The sequence below is a fragment of the Lactuca virosa genome, chromosome 6, assembly GCF_052849685.1.
Source record: "Lactuca virosa cultivar CGN04683 chromosome 6, Lactuca_virosa_CGN04683_v6, whole genome shotgun sequence".
Classification (NCBI taxonomy): Eukaryota; Viridiplantae; Streptophyta; class Magnoliopsida; order Asterales; family Asteraceae; genus Lactuca; species Lactuca virosa.
Genome location: NC_136431.1, coordinates 203,057,150 through 203,084,579, shown reverse-complemented (window position 1 = coordinate 203,084,579; position 27,430 = coordinate 203,057,150). Strand labels below are relative to the sequence as shown.

Below are 27,430 nucleotides of genomic sequence, written 5' to 3'. Positions count from 1 at the left end.
CAAGTGTTTTTTTTTTGAATTTTTGTATAACTTATTTTTTTAAACTTTGATTTTCTTAAATTTTTATTTACGGATGTGATACAATTTATTTTTATAGTTTCCACGATTTTTTTTAACTTGATTTTTTTTTATTTTTTTTACCGTTTCTATTAATAATATTTTCAATTTCAGTTGCATCTTTTTTAACATGTGTAATTTTTTACGCACTTTGTAGACATCGTTTGCAATACTTTCTTAATTTTTTTATTATTTTCTTTTTTAATGTTTTTTAATTTTTTTTTTCTAGAATAAAACTATTAGCTTCTTTTACATTTTTTAAGTTTTTTTTTTTTTAAAAAAGTTTTGTATTTTTGTTTTTTTACATGTTTCTTTTATTATTATTTCCATGTTTTAAGACTAGAATTATTAAATTCAGTGTTGAGAACTATTTTCAGTTTATAAAATTAGTTTATTTAAATTTCAGTTTACTGCAGCAGTGTGCAGATGTTAAAAAACAAACATGCTTCTTATTATAGGCTGCAGTCGTTTGTTCCACCTCTTCTGCTACAGAGGATTGCAAAGGTGGTCCGCAGACTTCATGAATTTTCGCTTCGAAAAAACAAACAACACCTTAGTTGTTCATTTGTTCAAAGGTCGTTTAGAGGCTGAACTGAGTGTATGGAATGCTAGCATAGTAACATACACAAAGGTCGTTCCTATAAATGTATTGTATTGAATGTATATTCTGTTTTTATTGAAATCAGTATACAGGTGAAGGCTTTATAGCCGTGATACAGCAATTGACCAGGAGCTAAACTAGGAAATAGAATCGGTAAACTATTGACTATATATTTACAGTTGTATTCTAAAATAAATACTATAATTAAATCCTTTATATTTAATTATCCGTGTGCCTTAATACGCCCCCGCAAGATGGAGGATCCATCGGAGACTCCAATCTTGGATCGTAAACGAAGAAATGGACCGCGACTAAGAGGTTTGGTAAGTGCATCAGCAAGTTGATCATTTGAGTGAACATGCAAAACCTTTAACGTACCAGCTGTGACATTTTCTCTGACAAAATGATAGTCCAATGCTATGTGTTTCATGCGGGAATGGTAGACTGGATTGGCACACAGATAGGTGGCACCTGTGTTATCACAAAATAATGTAGGTGGTAAAGACTGAGAAACACCAAGATCATTGAGTAAGTGTTGGACCCATGAAATTTCAGAAGCAGCATTTGCCAAAGCTTTGTATTCTGCCTCGGTGGAGGACCGGGAGACAGATTTTTGTCGTGATGATTTCCAGGAGATGATGTTGGACCCCAAATATAGTATGTAGGCAGTAGTGGAACGACCCCCATGTAGTATACCTCCCCAATCAGAATCAGAGAAAGCTGTTAAATGTAGCGGGGATCCTTTTTTGAAAAAGAGTCCATGGTGTATTGTGACCTTGAGATACCGTAGAACCCGTTTCAGAGCTTGCCAATGATTCTCGGTAAGAGCATGCATAAATTGGGCTAACCGATTAACAGCAAAAGAAACATCAGGCCGTGTAAATGCAAGATATTGAAGAGAGCCTACCAATTTGCGGTACGGTGTCGGATCAACGCTTGGTGACCCATCCATGGGGTGAAGAACTTGAGAAGAGTTTAGAGGGGTAGCCACGTCTTTAGCACCATCCATATGGAATTGAGTGAGAAGATTTTGGATATGACGATGTTGGGATAGGAATAGGCCATGAGGAGTGGGAATAACTTCGATACCAAGAAAATGATGTAGAGCTGTCTTTGTCGCTTAAGAATTTGCTTGGAGGTGGCTAATCACCGGTAATGAAAGTGTCAAGATCGAGCCCAATTAGGATGGCTTCAACTTGACGTCTCCAGACAGGAAAATTATTGGAGGTGAGTTTTATTGGAAAGTGAGTGGCAGCGGTGACTTGAACTGTAGTTTTGGCCATTGCGTGCGAAAGAGAAAGTGAGATGAAGATGAATCGGAGGTGTAGGATCAACTCGTTGGAGCAATTGTAGCTCTGATATCATATAAAGGTATTGTATTGAATGTATATTCTGTTTTTATTGAAATCAGTATACAGGTGAAGGCTTTATAGCCGTGATACAGCAATTGACCAGGAGCTAAACTAGGAAATAGAATCGGTAAACTATTGACTATATATTTACAGTTGTATTCTAAAATAAATACTATAATTAAATCCTTTATATTTAATTATCCGTGTGCCTTAACAGTTCCAACCTCTTAATGATCAAACATCCTATTAGATTAAATTGTCTTTAGATCTAAAATTAAAATTAAAAGAGAAAATGGCCATTTTATCTATTTTAACTTTATTTTATTTGATTAGACTTGACATAAATGACAATGCTTACAAAATACAAAGTTGGGTCATATTTTTGTTTATATTAATTTACCGATATAAATAAAGTTTTTAAAAATAATTAGATAGTATCTAACTCTACAATCTACATAGACATTTTTCTTTTAATAAACTATGGAAATTTTTATTAATTTTGTGGATACTAAAATTGGGATGTAATTGCCCTTTGAAGGGGTGGATGCGACATATGCGGTGATATGCCTTCCCAAAATGGAATATCCCCCAGGTAGGCTCTATCATTTTAATATTTCCACTTTTTAACAAAAAAAGATGATAATTTTGTCATTAAGAACTTTGACTCCTAGATTTTGTTGATTATATTTCATTAAACTCCCGATAGAAAAATACAAACTTTAAACATATCATAAAAAATATCATTATATTTTTAAATTATATAAACTAATTGGTCTACTGATTAAAATACAAAATATATAGTATTAAACTATCATGTATAAACCAAAAAGTGAACATCAAATTTAATATTTAGAGTTGGTCAAATTCAGTGTTTAATCGGCAGGTGACTTCGGTTGTGGGAGATGATTTTGATCGTAGGAGTAAACCGTTTGTTTATTTTTTTTTCTTCGTTAACTTTTTTTAAAAAAATATAATATATTTTCATGACACTTTTGGACTATTGCATTGTTTTAAATTTATATTTATCTCCAAATAGTTGAATTTAAATTTTGTTAGCTTGTAATGATTTTGATAAGACAATGATTATGCTTTATGATTTCATATTTGAATATCGTTGCTGTAAGTCGGATTTGTGTTGATGGACGAGAATGAATAATAAATAGATCTAATTTTCAAAAGGGAGAAGATACTCCAACCTACCCATTTGAAAGAAACATTTTCTTATGGGATTGTTTAATTTTAAAAAAAGTAGCAAGAAGCCAGCGAATATCGAACGCAACAAGTGAACAAACAATTATAATTTAACAGCTTGAATCAAGTTTTGTTAACATGAAACCTAATTGACTTTAATATATATATATATATATATATATATATATATATATATATATATATATACTAGTTTATAACCCGTGAAAACCACGGTTATAAAATTAATTAAACTTTCATATTAAAAAATCAAAATTATTAATCAATTATTTTAAATAAATTATTACTTAAGAGATATTTTTTTAGTTATATAAAATTATAATTGTTGATTTAAATAAATATATGAAGTTATATCATCTTATAATCCGTATTAATTTTATTTTATTTTTTAATCTAATGTTATCAATTTAATATATTTATTGTGAAAAAATTTAAAATTTGAAATTTAAAATGAAAAATCAATTATTAATTTAAGTAATTAAAGTGAGAAATTTAAAACTGATAATTAATAGGTTGACAAGTGGAATAATATGTGGCATATAATATTAATGATGTATTAATGATGAGTTCTAATTGTATGACACTTGTTAATATGAGAATAAACCTATTCATTTATCTGATGCCTGATGCCTTCTCGATCTGATGAAGACGACGATGAGGACCGAAATCCCTTTCTCAGCCCTCCTTGCGAATCTGTTTGACCCTCACTAGTGCCCTTGATTTTTGACTGCTCCCATTCGATCGTTCCTTATTCCCGATATGTTGAAGAAGACGCGTCCCCTCTTTGTGCATTTAGAGGAGGAGTTAAGTGAAGCGTTGGATCAAGAAGGGAAAAGAAGAGGTTGATGATTTGCATTAGGGCTGTGGATATGATGGTTTGAAATAAGTCAAATAATAGTAGACGTGATTTAAGGGATATACCAAATATATAAGAATTTATTTTTAGTTTATAAAAACAAAATGACTTATCTACCCTTTTTTTTACATTAATGATTTATTTTTTTCTTGAATTCTCGTTGGTGCATACATGCACACAATACTTGCTAGAAACATTTGAACCTAGCTCTCTCTCTCTCTCTCTATATATATATATATATATATATATATATATATATATATATATATATATATATATATATATGTTGGGTTGACTAAAAAGACACCCCATTTTAAAATTTAGACACTCTACATAGTTTTTAAGGTATTTTTATCGGTTGAAATCAGATTGTTTTTTGAGAAAGATGATTATAATTAGTTAACTATAGGTTGACTTTTGATAAAGATACTTTTGGGGTGTCTAAGGGGTGTCTTAATAGCAACACCCATATATGTTTCTATGAATAAACCATTTAAACAATAAAGCAACGATCTTCTCAAAATTAAAATATCTACGAAACTTGTTGGACCTGAAAACCAGAGCATGCGATAGGTCAAAGTATCCAAATGGTCATCATGAAAACTGCATCAAAATCCAGACTTTTTATAGTATCCACGATTCAAGAATCAACCCATATAAACATGTTTTTTGGGAGTCAAGTCCGGAAATATAAGATCCAACACCATCGACAAACACGAACCCAAATTTGACCAGCCACCTCACAACTGATGTATAGACGATGAACCTCTTTATTGTGGTAAGTGTAACTACAACAAACACATCGAGTCGAATCCAAGTCAATAAAATAAACATTTTTATTATGGATATGATTAGGTCATTAAATAACTACTTTTGCATTATTTGGAAAATAGTTTTTGTTATTTTATTTGTACTAAATCTCAAGAAAGAATCTTCCTTCGTCATTGGCTTTGGGAATAAGCAATGTTTGGAAAATGATAATTTATGATTTCAAATATCAATTAAATTATTATATCTATTATTAAATAATTAAGTTTTTAAAATATATGACGTTGAAAACATTACTCAATAATAGTAGAGAAAAAGATATCATATAAAATATTTTAATAGCGTATTTTTTTTACACAATATACCATCGAACTTGTTGTTTGTGTTCATCATAACCCTTTTGACCGACTATTACAGGTGATAGCCGGTCAAAAGGGTTATGACGAATATAAACAACTTCAATGGTATATTGTGTAAAAAAAATGAAAGAGACTAATATGAATAAAAAACAGTTGGTTACCCTAATGAGTATTTAATAAACAAATAATTTAGGTATATATATTTTTTCTATAGATTTTAAATGATGGCCCTTGTATCTATTAGGTTTATTCCAATATACATAATACATTTTTATTACATAACTCATATCTTGTTAATAATGTACTTTTTGTACATCAATTATATCTTTTCATTAGATGTATTGTGTTTTAACTTATTATAAAAATAATAAATTTAATTCAGTGCTAGTTTGAAACAAAAAATTGAATTTAATATATTATAGATTAATATTAATATAATTTATATTATAATATTATTAAAAGTAACCGATACTACATATAAAATATCATTACGCATAAAAAAAATAAAAAATGTATCTAATTGAAAGTTGAAGAACCAAATTATATTTAATACCATAATAATAATAATAATAATAATAATAATAATAATAATAATAATAATAATAATAAAACCACTAGTGTTTGGTATAAGCAACTTTACTCGTTATTTTTTTTAATGTTTTTGCGGTATTAATAAAACATAATGCAAAAGAAATGTTTAAAATAAAGTAACTACAATTGTCATATGAAATTCTATAAGTTGTGGAATACATGTTAACTTCTTTAAGATAATTTCTTTTCAAAGTTACCCTTGACACACAACTACTAAAAAGTTTGTTTTTTTCTAATGTTTTCTTTTCTCTTTGAAAAGGTTTTGGAAAAGTTATTATTTATTATAATGTAAATCTAATCTACTCTTAAATCTACTTATCTTTCAAACGAGACTTGAAACATCGATATCAAAAAAGAGGACAATACATGATACCATTGAGCAATAGAAAGTTTTTTATTTAAGATATTCTAATTCTTACTACTTATTAATTTCTAAAATTTTGAATTTTTAATCATGTTTTGTTTATTTTAGTTGTTACATTTATAATCTTTTTATTTTACATATATATTTAGATAATAATTTTTTATTATTTTTATTATCTAATCTATTCAACTAAATATGAAAAGTAGATTTAAATATATTTTATAAAAATTTATGTCATAAATAGTTAATTGTTAAAATGATACAAATACTAAATATTACAAAATATTTTGTAACATATTATTTTATTGTTTTTATTTATTAAAAAATTAATATCAACTAATATTTTTTTTAATATGGTATATACTTAAAAACTAAAAATTTATATAGAACAATTTATATAGTATATGAGAAAGATAGTTAATTTCTAAATAAAGCTTTTGAGAATGTTAATAGTTAGATATGGTTTATAACAATAGTCTTTTTTTTATATAAATAAACGTTGGTAGAAATTTGATATGATAAAAAAAACATCTTCCTCCCACCTAGGTCCCCGGCTTTGCTTTCTTGTCCGGAATAGAACCAGCTTGAGTTCCGAGGACAAAAGCCTTTTTTTCTGGTTGGCTAGGTTAACTATTGAAGACGTCGTACATATTATAAATACTAAAACTATAAAATAATATTTGTCTTATTATCCTTTTAGTATTTATCTGAAGTTACTTATTGTGATTTTTCTTTATAACTTTTATTACATAATATCCGGTATAATATAAAAAATATTATTGATCCCGTCTCATTTTCATCTATACAATGATATAACTTTATTTCACTACAACATATATCAGAAATGACATATTTTTTGTGTGAAAGAATTTTTCTTTATATCGTTATAAACAACGTTTTTTTTTCCTTTATATCGTTATAACGTATATTTTTTTGTACATCATATTGTTGAAATATAAAGTTTTACGAAAGTTTGAATCACTTATGAATTTAATAACTGTATGTTATTTCCATTGAACCTTAAATATCATTCGATCTCGAAACTACTTAGAATGTAGTTCATAAATCATCGAATTTAACAATAAATTCTTTGTGATTTACATCATTACAAAATGTTACAAAATACACAATTCAATCAATTTCTCATTCATCTATATAGAATATTAAATGATTTTACACAGACTAATAAACTTATCATAGAGAAAAATTCTGAATCTGACTAATATTTTAATCAAGCTTCGTAATATCAGTATTTATCAATTTTTTTCTAAATTTTCCGTTATCACATACACCCTAATTATTACAGTTCTCTGTCCTAATTAGGTTTGCCGGTTGAAAAAAAAAATGTTTCATTTATACTTTTCATCTACGATCTCAATATTGGATTAATTTAACCTTAATACATGGTGCATTTTTCTCAAGAATATAATGTTTCTACTTTTGGGCTATAATAAATTTGATTGTTCTTATGGGTTTAAAAATATGGTTGTTTTTTATTTTGAGGTTCTAGATCAGGAAAAATGTAATGTTTTAGATCTAGAAAAAATATGCTTGAATTCATCAAATGGTGGTGATAGTGGCCGTTCTTGAGTTTCAATTTGGAATTGTAGATATGAAAGTATATGAGTGTTTTGTTATTCAGATATGAAAATTTTATGTTGCGGTGGTGTCGGTGGTGATCGACGGTGGTTGTGGCAGTTGTTGGTGACCAACGGTGGTGGTAGCAGTGGCGGTGGTGACTGGCGCTCGTTGTGGTGACAATGAGAGAGAGACGGGGAGGAGTGGGGTAGGGGTAGGGATAGTATTTTTTTTTTAAAAAATTGTTGTAATAAGAACAAAATTAAATGGCAAATTCATCATTTAAAAAAATCAAATCAAAGTTGGATCAAACTCGCAAGAAATCAAAGTTTTGGATCCATGGTGCAGGCCCAAGACTTATTGGACCAAAATGATAATTTTCGACATATCTTTTTAGAGTTTTGTCTATTAGATATTTCCTTTTTTGCATATGAAATGGAAAGAAATATGCGAATCACAGGATCAGGCAAAAATATACTTAAAGATATGCTTAAATTTTATATTTACATAAACAAAAAGTCCAGACTTGGCTAGATCCATGTAAGTTTTGGGTATTTTCTTTCTAATTATCACAAAAAACTAATTTTAAACTAGTTTTGGATTATTTCCAAAAGTTTAATACGTCAAAAAGATCTCCCTTTTTCAATTTGAATATGTTCGAAAGTAATCATTAATCCCCAAGGATACGTGAAAATACGTTCTTTCTCGATATTTCTATCTCTCACAATTGTAGTTCAACAAAAAATAATAATAATAATAATAATATTCCCACAAAATAATAATATGAAAAAAAACGTGTAGTGATTAAATTGATTCGGTTTAGTGACACAGCCGGCCAAGACTATAATCTCATAATATAAGTCTATAAGCATGCAAGTTGGCGAACCCGGCCGGCAACTCTCAAACCCTACTTTTTAATAATAATTTTTCCATATATTAATTGTATATATAAATAACAAAACTTTGGTATATAATCTCATAATATAATCTTTCATCATATCATCTTTTTCTCTCGTCAAAATTTCTAATATATTATTTTAACTTCCACTTTGACCATATGTGTTTGGTTTGTTCATAAACTAATCTCGACACTCATAACCTTAGACACAAAAGCAAGAAGCCCGTATACAACGAATCATTCGCCATCTCTATTGATTCATCTAAACAAGATCTTATTTCATATTTACCATTGAGCCATTTTGTTTGAGATGAGGCAAGCTGGTGCATATTCTGGGATTTTATCGGGAGGAGGGATATCAGGGCGAACTGGGCCCCATTTGTTGCCATTAGCAAGAATCAAGAAGATCATGAAGAAATCAAGTGTAGACGTGAAGATGATTTCAGGAGAGGCGCCACTTGTGTTTTCAAAAGCTTGTGAGCTTTTCATCGAAGAATTGACTAAAAGATCTTGGAATATGACCATTCAAGGAAAGAGAAGAACCCTACACAAAGAAGATGTGGCATCTGCGGTGATGACCACTGATGTGTTTGATTTTCTTATCGATCTTGTTCATCCTAATGCTTCTGATGATGTCGATTTGGATGAAGAACATGACCTTGAAAAGAAGCAATAGAAGGTGATCATGACTCAGTTTGACTTGTGATCAGGTGATTAATTAAGTCTTAATTAATTACTTAAGATAAAGCTCGTAAGTTTATACTTATATATGCTCAGTGAATAACTATATATATTACGTAAATGTATGGGTGGTATACGTTGCATCCCCTTGTTTTGGTTTCTTGTAAATGAAATGTGTCGATATGACATATATACTATAAAAGAAAAGAGAGTTATTTTCCTTTTCTTCTTTTTTCTTAGTCATGCATGACACATTGTGTTTTACTAATGATATTATATATATATATATATATATATATATATATATATATATATATATAGTAAGGATGTAATAATTATTTGTTATAGTTATATTTTATTTGCAAAGAGAAATCAAATATAATGTTGTATAGTTTGAATATTAATTAATTAATTTATAATGGTGCAATTACTGATTTTAATCCAGCTTATAGAACGGATAATTTATTTAATTTTTTTCAAAAAAAAAAGGTAACACTAAATCAATGAATTACTCAGGAAGATTTAATATGATCGATCATATTATAACAAAAACAAGCGATTATATAACATTTTTGTCATAATTTCGATACTACATTCTCATATACTATTATTAAACTTACAAAATCTCCATACTACATTCTCATATACCATAATATCTACTCACAAAAAAGTTTGTTCGATTTGATCATCAAGGCGAAAAACAAAAATTAAAAACTGGATTTTCACCAAATCCATACTCATTTTGATGAACCTTAAGCGCATGTGATGAGGAGTGGCTTTTTCTTGTCACCTTTTCGCCATTGTTGTTGTTATTGCAGGCATTCATTGATCCACCCTTGCCAGAAGCAGCAGCCTTCTTCTCCATTCGTCGTTTCACCATGTATTCTTCTGGGATAAACACGTCCATTTTTTGCTCTTAAAGCTTGACAAAATTGGAAATGTTGGTGAAGTTTAATTATGAAAAAATAAGTTTTGTTGCATGTGTAAGTGTTTAAAAAGGGAAAGGTGTCGTGGGATTCTATGGGTGCGGTATAAAGTATAAAGTATAAACCCCATAGTTTGTTAACCAAAACAAGCAGCTGGTTGCATGGTGCCTGCATTTCGTATACATTGGGTTCCTGAATCTTGTTTTTGAAACTTTTGAGTAACTCCATGTTCAACGCAATTGTAAATTCTCTTTTTTCTTTTGGAACCTCCGGTGTTTAGTTTGATATATAATTTAGAAAGAATGATATTAGGTGTTTTCTATTCAAGATTGAAGGCAGAAAAATAGACTGTTTTCTTTTGGAATCTCCGGTTTTTCGATTTAGGGTTTTGGCCTCATAATATGGCTCGGTATTGGTGAACAAAAACCACACCGCGACTAAAATTAACCGCAAAAACCGCATAAACCGCAACCGATAAACCGCAACCGCAATAAAAACCGATGGTGAGGTTTTCAGTTTTTTAAAAACCGTAAATTTGCGGTGCGGTGCGGTTATTAGTTTTAAAAAACCGTAAAAAAACTGCACCGCACCGCATATATTATATACAATTTTTTTTAATAATTTTTAATATATTAAATATTAAAAATAAGACAAGTTTCATGGCTGAAAGATCGATAAAATTTTAAGAAGACAAAAGTGTTGTTTTTTTGTTATGTTTAACGTTGGAAAATGATGAAATTTCACAATTTTAAGATATTTATTATTTTTAAGATATTAGTTGTTTGTGATTTAAGTTAATTGTCTTATACCTTATTCTTTTTATTATTATTACAAGTAATATGTTTGAACTCTTAAAACCGTTTGAACTCTAAACTGCAGTTAAAAACCACACAAAATAAACACACCAAATCCATGCGGTTAATAACCGAAACACAAAAAAACAAAACCGCACCACAAAAATAACCATCTAACCCCACCGCAAAAATAACTGCACCAAACGGTTTTGAAAATGGATTAACCGCATTTGCGGTTAGTGGTGAGGTTTTGGCCAATAACCGCACCGAACCGCACCGCACCGTGCTCACCCTTATGGCCCGGGTCAATTGATCCCAAACTTTTTTTTTTGGATTGTTCTTTTTAATTTATTATTAGATTTCCAAATATAATTACAAAAACTATATCATTAAGGTAATAATTTAATTTTTGAACAAAATGATTTAGGATGTTGGATAAGTTAATATGTTTTGATGATTTTCGATCAGTTAAAAATAAATTATAATTCAAATCAAGTTAGATTGACTCATGTTTAAATCTTGATACTACTCACTCATTGTGGCCCTCCATGAGGTAGCCATTATACCCCTCAAATTTTCAGAAGCAATATAAATTTTTTTGGTGTAGTGCAATCTTTTCGATGTGTTATCACGATAATTTACGTGTACGACCAGTAACATTTTATTCTGGTTTCGCCACTACATGAAGGTTCGCATGCAGTGACTCCAGAACATCATATCCTAAGGTTTGCAGCGGGAGATTCGTAGGTACGCGAAAGCTAGTCCGAAACCCTCGTTATGAATGTTTCATTTCCTAAAAAATGCTTTGTGATCGATGAACCGATCACAAAATTTCGATTCAATATGTTATATATATATATATATATATATATATATATATATATATATATATATATATATATATATATATATATATATATCAAATGAGAACACCTAAAAGGTTGAGAACGCGAGAACAAGTATATTCATTTGTGATTCCATGTATTCATTTGTGGAGAAATGATAAATTTTTACGCACAATCAACATGAATATGCTTTTTCTATTCAATCGAAATCAAAGACGTAAAAATTTATCATTTCTGCACAAATGAATACATGGAATCACAAATGAATATACTTTGTTCTCGCGTTCTCAACCTTTTTGGTGTTTTCATTTGATCATATATATATATATATATATATATATATATATATATATATATACCCTTAAAGGTATATAAGCTTAGATACCCAAACTCATTATAATACATCCTTTTGTATCATATATGCATTATAATATTCTTAAACTTCAACCTTTAACTTGATTTATTTTCAAGATTTTTACAAATTAATTATTATCTTCCTCTTACATCACATCTTTCTGTCGAACACTTACCAGACTATATATATTGTGGTTGAAAATAAAAATTATGTAAGAGGAAGATAATGATGAAATTTATAAAAATCTTGGAACTAAATCAAGCTAGTAATTGAATTTTAAGTACTTTGGATGATTACAATTTATATATGATATAAAACGACGTAGTATGGTGAGTTTTGATACCTAAGCTTATATACATTTAAGATTATATACACTTTGCCATATATATATATATATATATATATATATATATATATATATATATATATATATATATATATATATATATATAAGAAAAATTCAAAAAAAATCAACATGTTATACACTTATACGTAAATGCTTAGTAACCCCAGTTTTTGGTGTTTATTTAAAAATTGTAGAAAAAACATTATAAATGGCCCCTGTGCTTTCCAGAAATCTGGCATATAGTCTCTATGTTTAAAAAATCTTCCAAATGGTCCTTGTGGTTTCAAAATTTTTAACACTGCCATTTTTTATAACTTCGTCAGCTTTTGGCCGTTAACTATTATTTGAATAAAATATTCGGATGGCATTTCCGTCATTTCATTACTACATGGACCATTTCTCTCTCTCTCTCTCTCTCTCTCTCTCTCTCTCGTACAAACGCACACTAACAAATTCCCAAATAAAGTGTTGATCTGGGATGTAACACACAGTTTTCAGAACGGACCGGTTTAAGGCTTCAAGGAGTCAAAGGCATGGTTTTTAGGTAAAACCAGGTGTCACGACGTGACCATAGAGAGGTCACGGTGTGACAAGTGATTAAATGAAAATTCCAGATTTAATTGAGCTCACGATATGAGACACAAGTGCTCACGCCAGGACCAGAGCTTAGACCCAGTAGGAGAGAGTTGTAACACCTAGTTTTGGATATTTCTTTTATCAGGATAGCGGGTCGTAAATGGATCGAGTAAAGGTCTTGGACTTCAAGGGAATAGAGCTTAGACCCTATCAGATGATGATAATGTTTGGTTAAGTGTTTAAAGCTCTCGAATTGCGTTTCGAAGGAAAGGATAATATAGGAAAAGTTATATATCGGGCTTCTTGCATGGATTATGGATTTGGTTCGACATGTGTTAAGCCAAAGATAAGTAGATAGGATTGTGGGGCTCGTTAATACTTTTTTGTACATATAAAGAACGCTTATAACAAACGCCGAAATCAGGGTTAAACGAAGAAAGTTATGGATGTTTGAAGTTGAATTGGAAGTTGGTGGATTTGTCCTACGCATCGGCGTAGCTGCTACATAGTGCGTAGTCAAGCTACACAGGGTGTAGCTTGTTGAAAGTAATTCGCGTTTCTAACGGGCTACGCATTGCGTAACTTAGGTTACGCAGGGCGTAATAGCGGCATATCAAAACCCTAATATTTCGGTTTTGAGCCCTATTTAAGGGCTCTAACTCCTGGGAAACCCTCCCATGACCAGCCTCCATCACCGTAGATCACTCCTTGAGAAACCCTCCCATGACCAGCCTCCATCACCGTAGATCACTCCTTGAGAAACCCTAGCATCATATTACTTGTTTTGAGCCTTGGCATCTTTTATGGGCTTATTTATCCATTGGAAGGTTGAATCTTGAAGAACAAGGTGTAACATCCCCAAAATATGGTCCTAAAATTTCATTTTTAAAATAGATAAAATAGTATTTCCAAATATTATCCAAACATCTCAAACGAAACCAATGTATCAAATGTCATGAAATCATAGTAAAACATCATATGCGGAATCCTAATGGTGTGTGCGATGCAGTCAACCCGAGCTCTTCCCTTTGCAACCGGAAGTACCTGAAACATAAACTGAAAACCGTAAGCACAAAGCTTAGTGAGTTCCCCAAACTACCCCATACCATACATAATAAATCACATAATAGGCCCCCGCCCGACCTCGGGCCTTGCCCGACATCAGGCCCCGCCCGACATCGAGCCCCGCTCGGTATACAGATTTTTTATTCTCAGGCCTCGCCTGTCACTGGGCCTCGCCCGCTATACACATGCAATCAATATCATATAATCATGCTAACACATATAGAAATCATAACAGTAGCATATGTTCCAGTCCCCAGGCCTCGCCTGGTATCGAGCCCCGCCTGGTACACATAGCACCACATAACACATGCAAGGGTCACGTAGACGCCTAACATCCTAACATATCAACAAGGCCCGACATTGGTGCCTTAGACCCGCTAACTCAGGGAGGAAACTAACCTCAAATGTTGAATCTCACAGAAAGAAATCCCTAGTTGCTGCCCTGACGACTCCTCGAGCTATCAGTACAAAATAACATTCAATCAATACTTGGGTCTCAATCAACATTCAATACTCTATACTTGGGGTAAAATGACCATTTTACCCCTGGTCTAATTTGATCCATGACTAAGGCCTAAATCCATAATATAAAAAGCCCAACACTAAACAATCTCCCAAAGCCCACTAGTGGCCCACTTATGGCCCAATTTTCCAAATTGGGCCCAAACCCCTCTAATAGGCCTTACGCTAAAGCCCAATCATATCCTTAGCCCAAAGGCCTAATTTCAGATGGCTTACTAAGGCCCAAAGCGACAAGGTCCAAGAAATGGCCCAAACCGAGGCCCAAGTATGCGAATCCCACTTCTTACTGAGTACGCAGGGCGTACTCAGCTGTACGCAATGCGTACTCACTTGCTGGCTTGTACGTTGCGCCCACTGTACTCCTCTATTAAGCCACTTTTGTCATTAAGCACTTAATGTTTATACCAAAGGTCCAAACCACAGATCTGAGCCCTAAACAATGTCTAGATCCATAAAGTCACTGACTTGGTGACTTTTCATGCCTCCAATGAACCCAAACTCAAAACATAACATTCTACTTCCATGAAAATGGCCCTAACTCATGCATGGATGGATTTCAACCTCAAAAATGACAACTTTATGACTCAAGGACCCAAATAACACCAAGAATAGCAACTCTACGCTTCAGAAACGACATGAACTCATAAGATCTCATCAATGGGACTAAAAAGGTCCATAAACCCAAACCAAAAGAGATTTAAGCTAATAAGCATCAGGTTCAAGACTTCATACCTCAAATAAGTGTCAAAAGATGATGAGATTTTGGATCTATAAGCGTTCACTCCACCAATGAAGCTTCAAGAACGGACACCTTCTTTCAAAGCACCAAGATACACCTCAAAATGGCCTTCTAAGCTCCAAAAACACAGAATGAGGAATTAGGGTTCAAATGTAGGGTAAGGAGGACAAGGAGGCTGGAGAAATGAGGGTTCCAAGTCCATAAAGATGCTTATATAATGGCCAACCCCTAAAATTAGGATTTTCACTAAACATAGCGTACGCTCCGCGTACACATCCGGGACCCCGATCACACCCTCGCATGAGTACGCTAAGCGTACCACTAGGTACGCCCCGCGTACTCGCTTTAACACTTGTCCGCTAAGCGTACCTCGTTGTACGCCCCGCGTACAACTCAAGGATCAAAATGGGACAATTTAAATATGCAAGGTTAAAAGGGGAACTCACCGAGATTCAAGCGTTACACAAGGTGTTTGTAAAGTGCATGAAAGAAGGATTCAAGTACAGATCCAACAAGGTTGCTTCATTTCTAGACCATTATGAGTAAAAAGCTTCAAACTTGCTCATTGGTTTCATAGATCTTGTTAATTGTCATATTTGTCACTTCTTGGTCCCTTTAGCTTGTGTTTTGGGAGTTGAGACAACTCCAGCACCTTTTGAGCTATATGGAGCACTCTTGGGACTTGTTGAACTTGGAAAGTTGTGCCTTGGTGCTTGTTCTTTAAGCCATGGATGCGGTGTTAGCATTTTTGGTCATTTTAGTGCATAAAGTTTAGATCTTGATTGATGGGAGTGTCTTAATGGGTAAAGTTGGAAATTTTATCCATTAAGACATTGTAAAGGTCCATATTTGAAAGTTTGAGGGTTTGGATTTCTGCATTAAGAGCTTAATAGAAGTTTTTGGGATCAGGAGCATTATGCAGAACGTAATCTAATTACACATGGCGTGGCTCTATGCAGGGCGTAGAGCTGTTACGCATGGCGTAATCTGGATGAATGTTGACTTTTGACTTTTTGACCATTGACCGTTGACTTTGATCAAGTTTTACTTTATGGAAAATGGGGTAATTTGATTAGTAGATTGAGGCTTGGTCTCTGTTTGTTGTTTATGTGACCTGTAGAGCCGGTAATTGGAGCAATGATCAGTTCAGCTATCTTCTAGACTTTGAGGTGAGTTTTCCTCATTGTACTCGTGGGTCGAAGTCACCAATGTCGGCCCACTAGTTTGTGTTATGTATCCTGGTATATAGGATGTTGCTATGTTGTAGTACCCGTTAGATTGGTAGATCTGTATGATTACTTGTACTTGCTGATTATTGTTTATTTATTACATATGTCGACATATTGGTGGTTGGGTTGAGGCGGGATGCCAACAAACCTTGGATGGTTGGTTTGAGGTGGTACTGTTTCGTACGGTATACCAACAAACCTGGGATGGTTGGGTTGAGGCAATATGCCAACAAAGCCTGGATGGTTGGGTTAAGGCAATGGGCCAACAAACCCTATATGCATGTATTATAATTGTTATTGTATTATTGTGTGGAGTATTTTGGGGGGACTCACTAAGATTTGGCTTACAGTTGTGAATTTCAATGTTTCAGGTACTTCAGATTATCGGGGGAAGGCGAAAGCTTGATCGTACACATCATCCTACAGATTTTTTTTATGATTTGAGAGATGTTTTGGATACCCTGATTTGTTATGATATTTTGGAAAACAATGGTTTTTTATGAAAAATGACTTTGGAAATCAAAAAATTTCACTATGGTTTTGGGATGTTACATTATTCACGACTATGCAGTTAAGAAACAAGAAGAAGAAGATGGGGGTTGAAGTTTGACTTTCTTTTTCTTTTGAGAGAGAGAGAGAGAGAGAGAGAGAGAGAGAGAGACTCTTTGAAAATTAAATAAGACAAAACATCATAAATGATCCATATGGTAGTGAAATGATGGAATGCTCTCCGAATATTTTAATCAAATGATAGTTGATGGCCAAAAGCTAACAGAGTTAGCAAAAATGACCGTTTGTTAAAAGTTTTGAAACCATAGAAACCATCTAGAGGTTTTTTGAACTTAGGGAATGTATACCATATTTTTGGAAACCACAAGGGATGTTTTTTCAAAATTATACATGGCTTAATATTACTATTTCATGCAAAATAACAAAATCAAAGTATATGGTTTTTTTTCTTACATTTGACCCTATTAAAATGGAAGTACGATGTTATAAAAAAAAACAAAGTGTTTTATAATTTAATTAGCATTGGTCCACTTTTACACATCCAAAATCATTCCAATTCAAGTACATTAAACAAACAAAACGGAACCTATCATCAAAATAAAATGTATGTCTTGATTCTTATAGGCTCATGAACTCTACATTTTTGTGCATTCACCACATCTACATAATTAGTTTTTGTAGAGATCAGTTGGGTGACAACTATAACATGAAAAAAAAAAAAAAAAAAATGATGCAAAAGTTTGAAATCCCATTTGATAAGAATAAATATTATACGCATAAACATAAATTAACTAGTTTTAATACACACAAAAGTAATATAATGGTTTCTAAAATATGGAGTACAACTTTGAAAGATCACAATCAAATTGACTAAAAGTAATGAAAACTATGTAACTTTTATTTGTTTAAATTGTCGGTTTTCCTATTTACAACAATAAAAAAAGAGACTGTACGCATTTTTCTTCATGGTATTGACAAATATGAAAAATAATAATAAATAAATAAATAAATAAATTTATAAGCATGTATAAAAGAAACGTAATTGGCGGGTTAGACAGCCCACATTGTCACTCAATTGGCGGTGCCACTCCATCAACGGAGTCATTCCATTCATGGTACGGCCCTTACCCCGTCACGCCATCCATCAACCCTTATAAGTGTATACACATCTTAGACTTATATATACTTATTATAAAATACAGATCAAGTATGTAGCTTTAGCAAATTCGTAGAAAGTTGAAAATATAAAGATTTAGAAGTAATTTATCATGACAAACTTTTACATGAATTTTTGAAAAGTGTACCCCGGCCTATAATTTTGTCAAGTGCTTAAACATGCCTAAAATATGTCTAATCAATCATTGTAGTGCATGTTCACTAGTTAATTTGATATAAAATTAATGAAAATCAAAATAAAACTTTATGGTAGCACAAGGTATGATCGAGAGGACAAGGGGCGGAGCCAAAAACCACACTGGATGTGCCAATGGTTAACACCCACCGAACCAGGGGCTAATTGGAAACATTAAACATTAGATCACATGTAACCATCAGTATTCGATAGATTATTAAATTATTAAATATTAAATATACATGTGATAACTTTCGATAGATTATTAAAAATTAAATATACTTTTAGATACCTGGTTCAAGTTTTATATAAAAAAAAGACTGTTATTATCCTATTCTAAGATAATCCTATCACTTTAATGAAACAGACTTGAATCACTTGCCAAAAAAAGTCTAAAATAGGTTTAATTTTTAATGATATCCTCCAATCTCGACCATTATTGTAGCAATATCATACAACCCTATACAACACGACATATCAATTGGTTGAGGCCACAAAAGCCATTTTTAACTTATATACCTCATAAAGTTAATTTGAATTTCGAGTGTGTCCAATGAATAAAGTTGAAAAAGAAGGCAATTAAATGGTTTTCGATATCGTATCCTCTAAAAAAAATAAACGCTTTAGAAATCCTACCAATCTAGCTAATTTGGGTAATTGCGGAAACTACCATTATCTACGGGTATATACAAACGTAAACCCAAATAAATATGGATTTACTGAAACACACTCCCCGCCCTCCCGGATGGCGGACGACGTAGGGAGGAACTGGTGGCCGGTGGGAGCAATCAGCAGGGCAACACTGTATGATGCTTCAGAGATTTCGATCACGCCTTAGGCTAAGCAACGTTTCAAATTTCGATCACTCTATTTTTTTCTAATTTTAAATAGATTGGGCTATTACCTAATGATTAAAGTTTAAGTGGATTGAAACATTGAGCTATTTTAAGTGGATTAAAATATAAACTATGATCTTCATATATTTTGATCTATAATCTTTCTGACAAAGTTTTTAAGGTATGTCATTTAAAAACTATAAAGGAAGTCGTTATATTTTTTCATTTATACCTTATACTATCTTTAGAAAAAATAGGTGGGTCTTAGGACCCACATTCACTCTACTTAGTTACCGTTCACTCTGTCATCAAACCTCATAGGAGATGAGGTTTGTAACTTGGACTTAACCTCCATAACTTGTGGTGGACCTTATTTGTAAGGGTATTTATTGTTTGGGGTCAAACTATTAACTTGAGGACTTGAAATGTTAGAAAAATATCAGCTTGAGTTTAGTTTGCAAGAATAATGAAATGAAGTGCTATTCTTGCCAAATAAGGAAAGTTTTGAAGTCTTCAATTTTTAAAGCCCTCTTCCTCTCTCATAATAACGGTTTCCGCCTAGAAATGAAATGAGAGGGAGGGCTTGAAACTTGATGAAAATTTTAAACTTATGAAGTAATTAAAATCCAAATCGTTTTCAAGCATCAACATCTAATGTTTAAGGGAAATCTCCGGAAAAGTCCCAATATTTTACCCTAATTTACGAAAAAGTCCAAACTAAAATTTGTTTATGAAAAAATCTCAATTACCGGTAAAAACGACGATTTGGCCCTATTTTCCCGATTTACCGGTTTCATTAATTATCGGGTTTTAATAAAGTCTCATTATTTTACCATAATTTACGAATAAGTCCCAAATTATGGTAAAATAATGGGACTTTAATGAAAATTTTGGTAAAATAATGGGACTTTAATGAAACCGGGTAAGTATTGAAACCGATAAACCGGAAAAAAGGGGTCAAATCGTCATTTTTTCCGGTAATCGGGACTTTTTTGTAAACCAATTTTAGTTTGGGACTTTTTCTTAAATTAGGGTGAAATATTATGATTTTTCCAAAGATTTCCCAATGTTTAAATCAAGTAGTCTTCTTCTTTCTTGAATGCTTATTGAATCACTGATTTGGTTCACTAATCACTAATCATATAGATTAATTTCACTAATTGAAATCCAAATAAATTATTACTAATCTAGTGAAATTATTTATCTAATTAGTCAAATTGTGATCTATAAAGATTAAATTAGTGAATTATATACCCTATAGTTGATGAACCACCCATAGATTCATCTATATTCAAAACATCATTTTTTTTAAACGGTGGTTTGGTGCAGCGGACAGTGACATCCGATAGGGCAGTATGTCATAACATCCAACGAACGCATGTTCGATCTCTCCCCGAAGAGATAACAACAACATCCTTAGCAACCCAGTTTTCGATTTTTCGATTAAGGGGCTTCACTGCTTTGGATAGAACTCGACACCATTCTCCAGAAACCCTTGGAAGGGGAAAACTGAAGTGTGTCTTCGCCCAGTTGAATTGGACCTCATTGGCTCAAAACATCATTAGGTATCCATTAATTGTATCCATCAATTCGATCAAATATAAAGTTATGGAGGTTAAATGAAATGTTTTAGCACTAAAAATGGTTGATCACCCATTCTTTCTGGTTAAACCTAAACTTATTTTTATTTTCACAAAAACTCATTTTTCCAAAATGTTCGTTCAAGCCTTATATCAAAGTAATCTTATCAATGACCTTATATATTTTGGATTTTTTTTGTTTACTTTTTTAAAACACACACACACATAATGTTTCATTAAATGACCTTATATATATTGTCTGTGGTGTTCTTTGTGGTTTTCAACATTAAAATTGAAGAAAACAATAGATTGTTAATGTTGGTGTGCATATGACTCCTACTTTAGAACTAAGGTGACGTTTGATTCACATATTGTTTCTGTAGGAATTAGAATATATCATGAATTAGAATCCAATTTCATATTATGTTTGGTTGGGAGGACATGGAGATTGAATCCAATTCCAAATTATGTTTGGTTGACAGAAAATAAAATTGGAATGATGTAAAATGACATAACCGCTCTTATTGTTTTTTGTTTAACATCACTTTGTTTTATAACTTATATGTAAGGATATATTATATAAATTATAAAAAGAGAAAATGTTGGTGGTGGCGGTGGTGTTGGGTGGTGGTGGTGATGGTGTGGGTGGTGGTGGAGTTGGTGAGTGGTGGTGGTTGTTATGGCGGTTGTCGTGGATGTTGGTGGTGGTGGCAGTGGCGGTAATGGTAGGTGGTGGTAGTGGGTGGTGGTTTCGGTAGTGGCGGTGGTGGTGGTGGCGGTCATGGCGGTAGTGACAATGTTAGTAATGGTAGGTAGCGGTTTTTGTTGGGTGGTGGTTGCGATGATGTTAGGTGGTGACGGGGGAGGTAAGTGGTGGTGGTAGTGGTAGTATTGGCAGTGGTGGTTGTGGTGTAGGTGATGGTGTTGGAGGTGGTGGTGAGTAGTGATGTCAGTGGTGGGTGGTGGCATAGGTGGCGGTGGTAGTAGGTGGTGGCGGTGGTGGCGGCGATGGTATCGGTGGCGGCGATGGTATCGGTGGCGATGGTGACGGTGGTGGTTGTGGTGGTAGTGGATAATGGTAGCGATAGCGGTGGCAATGGTGGTGATTATGGTGGTGGCGGTGATGGTGTCGGCGATAGTGGCGGTGATGGTGTCGGCGATAGTGGCGGCGATGGTAACGGTGCTGGTAGTGGCGGTGGCAGTGGTGGTGGTTACGACAATACTGGCGGTGGCGGCGGCGGCGGTGGTAGGCAGTGGTGGTGTTGGTGGCGGTAATGGTGTTACATGATGCTGTGGTGGTGACGGAGGTGAGTGATAGCGGTGGTGGTGGAGATGGTGATGGTGGAGGTGGCAACGGTGGTGGTGGCGGAGGTGGCGGCGGTGGTGGTGGCAATAATATTGATGAAAGGAACAAGGGTAATTAATTTGGTAAATTTATTAATTTTAACACTTGTTTTAATTTGACGAATGGAAAAAATAAATATAAATAAAAGATACAATGGTATTTGATTTCTCTTAAACAAGGTTGTTTCTTTCTAATATCTCGATAAAATTCGTTTTATATAATTTAAAATATCTAAACGTGCACTCCTTTCATAAATACTTTCCTAATTTCTCTCAAATCCAATACAACGTTGTCCACCAATTAACACCATTGAACTCAAAATTCTTAAGTCGAACATTTTATTAGGAAAGGAAATGCATTTAAACACTAAATTAAGTCCTTGAAAAGATGGATGTTTCCCCACCTTCCCTTTTTTCTCTTGTCAAAATTACTTATTCAATTTCATATTATTAGAGAATAGTTTTAGATTCAGATTTAAAGAACAGATAAAGAAGAAAGAAATGGCATTCACAGGGACTTTAGAAAAATGCAAAGTCTGTGAGAAAACTGTTTATTTTCTTGAAATGATATCAGCTGATGGAATCAATTATCATAAAACATGCTTCACATGCAGCCAATGTAACGGCAAACTTACGGTATTTAATTTATTAATTCTTTTGTTTCTTAATTAACTCTTGATTGTTTGTATGAAATTGGGATTTGGAATGACAAATACATACAATTTGTTAATGGATTTGATCTCTCATGTTCTGTTAAATTAATAAGATTCATAATTCCGAAAATGTATGGTAGGATTTGAAACAAAGAAGTAGAAAAACTTCTTTCTATGGAATTCATCATAAGGCTCAATCTTGAATTTATGATTCCACTTTTATTTGTAGCTAAAAATACCATTAACGATTTATCAAATATAAAATTATTTAATTTAAATCAAGTAAATAGAAGTCGTAGCGAGGAAACCCGACATGATTTATCTAACATATCAAATTGTTATTCAAAATTATGACTGTAATACTAATTATCAAGTTGATTTATATGCCAAATTTCATATAAAAATTATTATTCTTTGATTTATTTTGGTTTAACCACATAAGTAATTTTTTGTTTGGTTTAACCTTGGGAGTTTGTTGTTTTTTTCAAAAATTACTCCTGAATTCTATAAAATCATTATGGTTCGGAATTTGTATGGTTTAACCATTCGAATATTTTTTTTATATAATTTAACCATTAAAACATTGATTTTTTTTTCAAATGAACTTAAAAAATAACTAATTGTATTTTGCAGTTCATTAAGTGGTTAAAACAATTTGGGTGGTTAGTTACAAAAAACAAACTATAGTACTTTTTTATAGAACTGGGCCATTGATTTATACATATTTTAGTGTGTATTTTATACTATAATAGCGAAATTAAGTTGTGGTATGCATTAAATTGATAAATGGCTTATATGATGTATTTGTGTCTGTATAATGTATGCATGTAATGAAATTATTGTGTTTTTTAGATAAGTACCTATTCCTCATTGGAAGGAGTCCTATTTTGCAAACCACATTTTGAGCAAAAGTTCAAGGAGAGAGGAGGTCTTCCTAAAGTCACACGTAAGTTCCAGTTTTTTCTTCATATAATTATTTATTTTTATTTTTTCTAACTTAGTTTATTGTTATTATCATGAATTATGATGAACAGCTGCGAATAAACCAAGTGATACGGTACGTAATATTAACAATTTTTTTTTTTTTAATTTTTTATTGGTTATGGAAAAGGTGCACAATATACTTAGATCCGATATTTGCTTAGACCCGTCTCGAATCCATTCTTACCAAGCCCAATATACCCGATATTAGGCTAATTTTCAACCATATAATATCAGATTTAAACTGGGCCTTCAAATATGAGGACTAAACTTTGTGCATCTTTTAAAATTTAAATTAAAGAGATAAACTTATGTTAGTGAATTAATTTGTTTACAGGGAAAAGCCCCAAATAAATTTTCTGCCTTGTTTTCTGGAACCCAAGATAAATGTGCAGCTTGTAAGAAAACTGTGTATCCACTGGAAAAGGTTTGTGCCTCTTTGTTATATTTTTCTTTAAACTAACATAATATTCTCTATATTTTAAGTCATTTTAAACAGTATTTGAATTATACTTTAAATCCACTTATTTCCTATTAACAACCATTATAAAATATGTATAATATATATATATATATATATATATATATATATATATATATATATATATAAACTACTATTTTGATTTTTTTTGCACTTTAACCACTATATTGGTTGTGGTCAATAGAAGCCATTAACTTTTTAAAGAAATTTCCGCAGTGACAACTATGATATTTTATTTTCGGTTTAACAAGTGTTAAAACTAACCTGATTTCTTATTACCTATATAACGTCATATATTATTTATGAAATGACATCTTGCTTTTTGAAATGACATCTTGTTTGTTTTTTTAGATAGTTATAAACATAATATATATGTAAATAAGAAGTCATTTCAGAAAGTAAGATGTTATTTTATGAAATACATATGACGATGTCATGCATGTTGATAAGAAGTCATAAAAAATTTAACACCTATTAAATAAAAAATATTGAGTCATAATGATAGCGAGTCTCGTTGCTTAGAATATATATATATATATATATATATATATATATATATATATATATATATATATATATATATATATATATATATATATAATAAAGTAAATTGGTTGTGCCATAGAGATTTATACCAAATACAATAGAATAATAAGATACATATACACTGATAGATAGATATATATGTGTGTGTGTCATACTATTTAGGTAACTGTGGAAGGTGAGTTTTATCATAAAGCATGTTTCCGATGCACTCGAGGAGGTTGCTTTCTTACTCCATCAAATTATGCGGCTTTAGACGGAAATCTATTCTGCAAACCACATTTCTCACAACTTTTTAAAGAGAAGGGAAGTTATTCTCACCTCAAAGAAGCGGTGAAGAAAGCTACAACATCAAAAGAAGGCGGCGAAGAGGCAACAGAGGAAAAAGAGGAAAAAGAGGGAGCACCGGAAGAAGAACAGGAGTAAAATGAAAAGTGAACGTCTTAACTGTCAAAAGAAAATGAATCAAATTAGGAATAAATTAAACTATAAAATCTCAAAATGATTGCAAAGATTTAAACTCTTATTTATTTACTTTACATTCAAATTAGGGATGATGAGAAACACATGGTTTTGTGAGATGTAAGATTTAAGAAAATGATCGATGGTCACTACAAAAAAAAAATGTACTTCTTGTATATATCTTTTTAGTATACTCATAAATTTTCAAATTATATGTAAGATTGTGCATGTCTCATTCCTTTTAAATATTTCATATGGAGATGATTACTAACGGTAGATCATATTAAACAAAGATAGGTTGTAAATCATGTTGTAAGATGTTTCGTGTTGTAACACGTTATAATTGTGTTTGCATGCTAAATAATTTTAAGGTTTAAAGGCTATAAATCATGTTCTCATATGATATGGTAAATTAACACATGGGATGATTATAGGTTAAAGATATTTAGTAGATCGTTCCTAGGTATCGTTATCGTGGTATAATTAACCAACCATTTTGACTACATTTTGTGGTTATTCTAGGAATAAGTTCAAAGCACATTTCGGCTACCGTTATTTGGATCGTTGTATTGTAACACCTTGTTTTCCAGGTATTCCTTTTATACCCTTGTTATGAGAAATGTTGGCAAAATGGGTCCCTTGTTGCATTTGAAGAAAAATGCATACTCGGTTGGACGCTACGTGTCTATTATGAACACATGGCGTTGGGGACGCTATTTATTCTCGGTCTGGACTAAAACTCTAATTTTTAGGGTTTGGACTCTATTTAAGCATCCTTAAGTCCCAAGTCTTCTTCCTTTCATCAGCCCCCAGTCCCATTTCGTCCCCAAACAAACCCTAATCCATTTTAGAGCATTATTGAGCATTTTGTGTGTGTTTTGGTAACCTTGAAGGAGAGAGGAAGAAGAGAAGATCATCTTGAAGGAGTAGAACACCTCGGATCCAAAATCATATCATCTTTTAGCATCATTTGGAGGTAAAAAGCTCTGAACTTGGTTAAGAGTTGATTAGATCTTGTTTAGCCATGAAATGGTGTTCTTTTGGTCCCTTAAGCTTGGTATTATGAGTATGGATTACTCTAATCCATATAAGTTGTCCTTTCAGACGTTTTGGAGCATTTAGAAGCATTAAAATGTGATCTTGATTGATAGTTTCCTTCCATGCATGAGTTACAAGCCTTAATGGCTTAAGTAGTTAGGGGTTTTGTGTTTGGGCACTTAATGGCCATGCAAGACCTTAAAGTTGGAAACTTTATGGTTAAGAACGTTAGTTTAGGGCTAGATCTGGAATTTGAGCAAAAGAGCTTAAGGATTAAGCTCTTAGTGGAAGAAAAAGGGAACAGTTGGAGAACACTATGCGTTCCCCAGGAACGCCATGTGTTCTAGACGCTATGCGTTATCAAGCTAAGTTGACTCAGTTGAATTTTGGACTTTTTGACTTTGACCAAGTTTGACCTAATGGTATTTTGAGTATTTTGAGTTGTATCTGATATTGGTCATTATTTGATGAATATGTGATGGGTAGAGCTGAAATTCGGAGTCGACACCTATTCAGTTATTTGTTCAGACTGAGAGGTGAGTCTCCTAGCAGTGCTTGATGGGTCGAAAGCACCAATGTCGGCCCATGAATTATTATTATTTGTATGCTAGCTGTCTATGTGACTCTTGTATGTGTTATATGTGTTTGTATGTATATCGGGCGAGACCCGATGCCAAGCGAGGCCTGATGAGTTTCTTGGGCGGGGCCCATCGCATGTTACTGACAGATCTGCTTCGGGCGGGGCTCGATACCGGGCGGGGCTCGATGGTTGTTGGGCAAGGCCCATTGTATGTATGGTTATAGGGTATTTTGGGGAACTCACTAAGCTTTTTGCTTATGGTTTTCAGTTTATGTTTCAGGTACTTCCGATTCGAAGGGGAAGAGCTCGAGATGATCACATCGCACACACCATGATTTTCCGCTTTATTGACTCTAATGT

General features: G+C 32.5%; 1 protein-coding gene and 1 pseudogene across 1 annotated transcript; both read left to right on the top strand.

Moving 5' to 3' along the window:
* The first annotated feature begins 8,943 nt into the window (after positions 1 to 8,943).
* LOC145122229 (nuclear transcription factor Y subunit C-3 pseudogene) lies at positions 8,944 to 9,309 on the top strand (annotated as a pseudogene).
* Positions 9,310 to 22,746: 13,437 nt separating this feature from the next.
* LOC145120083 (LIM domain-containing protein WLIM2a-like) lies at positions 22,747 to 25,623 on the top strand. Its single transcript, XM_079055869.1, has 5 exons — positions 22,747 to 22,968; positions 23,838 to 23,931; positions 24,020 to 24,042; positions 24,304 to 24,393; positions 25,156 to 25,623. Exons 1-5 carry the CDS (start codon positions 22,834 to 22,836, stop codon positions 25,414 to 25,416), a joined length of 603 nt encoding a protein of 200 aa, XP_078911995.1. The 5' UTR covers positions 22,747 to 22,833; the 3' UTR covers positions 25,417 to 25,623.
* The last annotated feature ends 1,807 nt before the right edge of the window (positions 25,624 to 27,430 follow it).